This window comes from Dipodomys ordii, unplaced genomic scaffold (assembly GCF_000151885.1).
Source record: "Dipodomys ordii isolate 6190 unplaced genomic scaffold, Dord_2.0 Scaffold159, whole genome shotgun sequence".
Lineage (NCBI taxonomy): Eukaryota > Metazoa > Chordata > Mammalia > Rodentia > Heteromyidae > Dipodomys > Dipodomys ordii.
This window is the reverse complement of record NW_012267375.1, coordinates 116,732-122,068: the sequence shown is the minus strand read 5'-3', so window position 1 is coordinate 122,068 and position 5,337 is coordinate 116,732. Positions and strand designations below refer to the sequence as shown.

At 63.1% G+C, this 5,337-nt stretch overlaps 1 protein-coding gene across 1 annotated transcript; it reads right to left on the bottom strand.

Annotated features, from left to right (window-relative positions):
• Positions 1-2,072: 2,072 nt before the first annotated feature.
• On the bottom strand, positions 2,073-2,795 carry LOC105998226 (keratin-associated protein 10-1-like). The gene has a single exon (XM_013032892.1). The coding sequence runs from the start codon at positions 2,793-2,795 to the stop codon at positions 2,073-2,075; it is 723 nt and encodes a 240-aa protein (XP_012888346.1).
• Positions 2,796-5,337: the final 2,542 nt, after the last annotated feature.

The following is a 5,337-nucleotide window of genomic DNA, read 5'->3' as shown; positions in this document are numbered from 1 at the left end:
GGGCTGGGCCACAGGGAAGGTCTCTGCTTAGTCTTTGAGGAGCCTCCAGACCGCTGTCCAAGTGTTTGGACTAGTTCGCAGCTGTGCACTGGGTTCCTTCCTCCCGCCCCACCAGCCGTTGTTGTCTGAATTCTTGATGGTGGCCAATCTCACTGGGGTGAGATGGAATCTGGGAGTTGTTTTGATTTTCATTTCCTTTATGGCCAGGGATGTTGAGCATTTCCTCATGTGTTTATTTGCCATTCTTTCTTCTGAGAAGTCTTTCTTTAGCTCCTTTGCCTACTGATGGGTTGCTTTGTTAGTTTGGGAGGGGGTTAGTTTCTGGAGTTCCTTGTATATTTAGGATTTTTGGCTTTTGTTGGATGTATTGCTGATAAAGATATTCTCTCAGTCTGTTGGCTGTCTTTCCAGCTTAGAAACTATGTCCTTTGCTGTGCAGAAACTTTTTTATTTGGATACAAACCTATTTGTCAAGTCTCTCTCCTATCTGTTGTGCCTCTGGGACTTTTATCAAAAAGTTCTTGCCTATATCTATAAATTCTAGTGTTTCTCCTCCTCCCTCTTGCAGTAGTTTCAAACTTCCACGTCCGATGTTAAGGTCTTTGATCCGCTTTGGGTTGATATTGGTGCATGGTGACAAACAGGTTCTACTTTTAGTTTTCTGCCTACGGAGGCCCAGTTTTACCAACACCAATGATTGAAGAGGCTCTCTTTCCCACCATACTGGGCTGTCAAATATCAGATAACTAAGTATAATAGCTTTATTACTGGGTCTTCTGTACTGTTCCATTGATGGCTGGGCCTGTTTCTGTGCAGTACCAAGCTGTTTCTGTTACAGCTCTGCAGTAGAGCTGAGCTCCAGGATTGTGATACCACCAGCATTGCTTTTTGTGCCTAAAATTGCTTTGGCTATTTGAGGTCTTTTGTGGGATTGTTTGGGTGCAGAATATCATTGCGATTTTGACAGAGTGTTCTAAATTTATAGATCACCTCTGGCAGAACCCTAGGCCCCTTTCATGGGGAGCAGTTTTGGAAAGCCGGCCAGGCCAGGGGCAGATGTGGTCCTCCGGTCAGGACAACTGTGTCTTCTGACCACTCTGAGGGTCTCAGGAGCTGCTGTCTAGTGGTGTGGCCGCTGGGTTGGCAGCAGGGTCTCAGCTCACTCCCACGGGAGCTGCGTGAGTATAGATGTGGACATGGGGGGCTCCAGGCGGGGACGGGGGAGGCACCCTGGGTCTCTGGGCCTCTGGGGGCCCAGGGGAAACCCAGCCAGAGGGATGTTCTGCCCCAGATGCTGCTGTGGGATTGATCCCGAGGCCCCGTAGCCCGGCCTCTGTCTCTTGCTACTCAGGCTGCTCCAGGCTGTGGTAGCTGCTGGTAGTCTTCCAGGCATGATGTGTGTGTGTGTGAGTGTGTGAGTGTGTGTATGTGAGAGAGAGCTTTGGATGAACCCTGGCACAGACGGGTGCGTGGCGACCCGCTGGGCACCCGTGGGCAGCAGGAGCACTGCTACTGCGCCCCACAAAACCTGCGGGCTGCCCAGAGCCCGCGAGCAGGAAGGCGGCGGGACCCCCACGCCCCGGCCAGCACGGCGCCAGAGAGGCTCAGCTGGGCGCAGCGGCTGCAAAGGCCCGGCCCGGAGCCCGGGAGCGGCCTGGGCTCTGGAGCTGTGCGCTACTCTTTAGACCGGTGCGGCCTGCGGCCTGCGGCCTGCGTGTGCTGAGGCCAGCACCGTGTGACCTGGGAAAAGATGGAGCCTCACTAGAGGCAGCAAGAGAGGAGCTGAGAACAGGCGGATGAGGGCAGAAAGGAGGCTTTGTTTATTGCAGGTCAAGACAGGGCAGGGACGGAGGAGACGCCGTGGGGGGTGGGGGCAGAGAAGCCCAGGCTGGGGAGGCCCCTACCTCAGTGGCCCCCTGAGGTGTGATGAGCTGGCTGAGCGCTCAGCGCCAACGCAGGGCAGGTGGGCAAGACTCGCACCGAGGCTCCTGCTGCAGCTCAGTCCTGCAGGCAGCAGTGAGGCCCTGGGTGGGGGGTGGAGGGACCAGCACCCACGGCCCCAGCCGCGCCCATCAGCAGCTGCACTGGCCCGGGGAGCCGCCACAGCAGGCCTGGCGGGAGCAGGCAGGGCGGCACAGCAGGGACACGCACGAGGCCGCCGGGCGGCAGCAGCCGGGCTGGCAGCAGGGGGCACAGCAGGAGGAGGTGGGCACGCAGCAGGCGGGCCTGCACACGGGCCTGCACAGCAGGGACACGCTGGAGGACGGCGGGCAGGGCAGGCAGGGGCGGCAGCAGGGCTGGCAGCTGGACGGCTGGCAGCAGCAGGAGGAAGCCCCGCAGCACACGGGCTCACAGCACACGGGTGTGCAGCACATGGGTGTGCAGCACACGGGCTCACAGCACACAGGCTTACAGCAGACGGGCTTGCAGCAGACGGGCCCGCAGCAGGAGGTCTGGCAGGCTGAGCAGGGGCAGCAGCAGGAGGTCTGGCAGGCTGAGCAGGGGCAGCAGCAGGACGGCTGGCAGGCTGAGCAGGGACAGCAGCAGGGCTGGCAGCTAGACGGCCGGCAGCAGGAGGGTGTGCAGCAGCTGGCGCAGACGGACTGGCAGCAGGGGCTGGATGCACAGCCCGCTGGGGAGCAGAGGAAGGTGAGGCAGGGGGCGGGGGCGCAGCCGCGGGGCTGGCAGCAGCTGGGGGCGCCGCAGGGCTCGCAGCAGCTCTCTGGGCAGTCGTCCACCTGCCAGGAGGCGTGGGTGCAGGTGTCAGAGCAGACGGACATGGTGGAGGCGGCCATGGCGGCGGGGCTGGGAGGAGCAGGGGTGTGAGTAGTGTGAGTGAGTGTGAGTGTGAGTGAGTGTGAGGTGCTTGGGCTCCTGGGCTTTTATACAGGCCAGGTGTTTTCAGCCGGGCACTCCGGGCGTCGGCCCTTCCTTGTTGGTGGCCCTTCCTTGTTGGTGGCCCTTCCTTGTTGGTGACCCTTCCTTGTTGCTGTTTTGCGCTGGCTTCTGGGTCCTCTTTAACTCAGGTGTATTTACACAAGGCCTTGTTCTGCCAGCACAGCACAAACACGTACGGAGGGCAAGGGCCACGCAGACGAGCCTCTGTGCGCTGGGCCACGGCCGGTGCAGGATGACCTTGCTCTGCTACCAAGACCTGCTGGGCCGGGAGGGGAGAGGCCGGGAGTTCCGGTCTTGCGCCTGAGCCACACAGAGCGGTGCGCCGCAGCCAGGGAGGACGGGCCCGGGAAGAGGCAGAAGGGCGGAGGAGCAGAGGGACATGGTGGAGGCGGCCATGGCGGCAGGGCTGGGAGGATGGGGAGGGGAGGACATGGTGGAGGCGGCCATGGCTGCGGGGCTGCGAGGAGGAGGAGGGGGAGGACATGGTGGAGGCGGCCATGGCGGCGGGGCTGGGAGGAGGAGGGGAGGACATGGCGGGGCTGCGAGGAGGAGGGGGAGGACATGGCGGGCTGCGAGGAGGAGGGGGAGGTGTGAGTGTGGAGCTGGGTCGTCACTTTGTACTTCCCTACTCCCCGTGTTGTCTGCCTCCCTGCTCCTAGAAGCGCCTCATTCTGGGTTGGTGTGGACTGTTCTGGAAGCCCCTGGTTATGGTATCGTGTTTTCCCAGAGGTGTGCAGCTTGTAAAGCTCAGGGCTGTGGTGGGCGGGGCTGCGGCGTGGACAGCAGGGTGAGCGCACGGTCTCTGTGGGTGGGGGTGACGGGTTGGGTCTGCAGCCGTCTCCGCGCACGCCTCCTCTCCCTCTCCTCTGCCACCATGTTTGGGAGAGCGGGCAGGGCCAGCGTGGCCGGGGCCTCGGGGGGAGGCGCCTCTCCTGGGCCCTGAGGACGGGGTGCGTGGAGACCCAGGACGTTTGTTGGTTCGCAAAGCCCAGCAAGGCCGGGCCACACCTCGGCGCGGGCACACCGGCAGGGCACGGGGCCCTGCCACCGCGCTGTGTGCTGATCGGGCCTGGGACGGCCCAGCTGGTTGGTGGAGGCTGTGGAAGTCATCGTGAAGCCGTTGGGCCGCCCTCACCCCAGCCTGCGATGTCAGCCTCGTCCTCCACGCGCACCGCCCAGGCCCGAAGGGGTCATGAGCTCCGGCGGCTCTGGCGGCTCCTCGGGAGCAGTCACGCGCCTCGGTTTCCAGAGGGCACAGAGGATGGGGGCGGAGGGCCGGGCTGGAGCACAGCGTTGCCTTCCCGTCCTGCTCTCTTCCAACGAAACGTCGTCGTAGCCCAGTGAAGGGGGCATAAGAAACACAAGGGGCGCAGCCGGGTCCTGTGCGCTGGCTGTTGGTTAGACGCGGTGCATCTTTGACACCTCCCCGTGAGCGGCTTCTCCCGCATCTGCAAGATACGCTCAGCCTCTCCCGCGCTGTCACTGCCCGCATGCGCTCAGGGGCGCTGGTCACGAAGGTGCCGCCTGCCCGGCCTCCCTGCCCTGCTCCTGAGGAACCCCAGGCCCGCGGCTTCTGTGGTTGCGGCCGTCCGCCCTGCGCTCTCTGTTTCCGCTCAGCAGTGTTGCTCTCCACGCTCTGGCTTGGGCCTGTGGTGGCCTCCGAGCTGTGGCGGCTAGTGGTCAAGCTCTGTGGCCAGCCTTGAAATTCCTGGGGAGCCTGTCCACAGACTCGCGTTCCCGGGGCTGAGCCGGGGGGCTCTGTGTGGGGCCCGGGGCTGACGGGTCGCAGCGGCCACGACGTGCTTCCGTGGAATGGAGAGTTGTGGCGCCTTCACCCTGGAAGCATGCTCCCCTCGGAGCTGGAGACCAAGGTCTGCTTCTCCAGAGATGAGACAGGACCCAGGCGCACCCACAGGGAGATCGCGTGGCGGGAGACGCACAGGGGAGGCCAAGCGGATGCAGCTTGACGGGGCGTGGGAGGATCCGCCAGGCCCATCGCCGGCAGCAGCTGGAAGGGCAGGCCGGCCTGGGTAGGGTGTTCTTTTCTTGCTTCTCTTTGCGGAGCTGGAGCTCAAGGCCTGTGCTCGCTCACACGGCGCCCGGCCACGTGAGCCCCGCCTCCCCCCTAGTTATTTTGGAGATGGCGTCTAGTAACTTGTCCTCCTGCTGGTGACAAGCTGCAGTTCTCCAGCGATCGGCCCCACGCGACCGAGAAGCAGGGATGGCCGTGTGAGTCCCAAGTGTCTGAGCAGCGGGGACCACAGTGGCGGTGTCCCATGAGGCCACCTCCCATGTGGCTGAAGAGCAGGGACCACAGAGGTGGTCTGCAGTGCCCCGCTCAGACTGTTTTCTGTGTAAGGGGGCCGGGCAGGGGCTGGTGCAGGGGCTGGTGCAGGGGCTCGGGCAGGGCTGGGGCAGGGCTGGGGCAGGGGCTGGGGC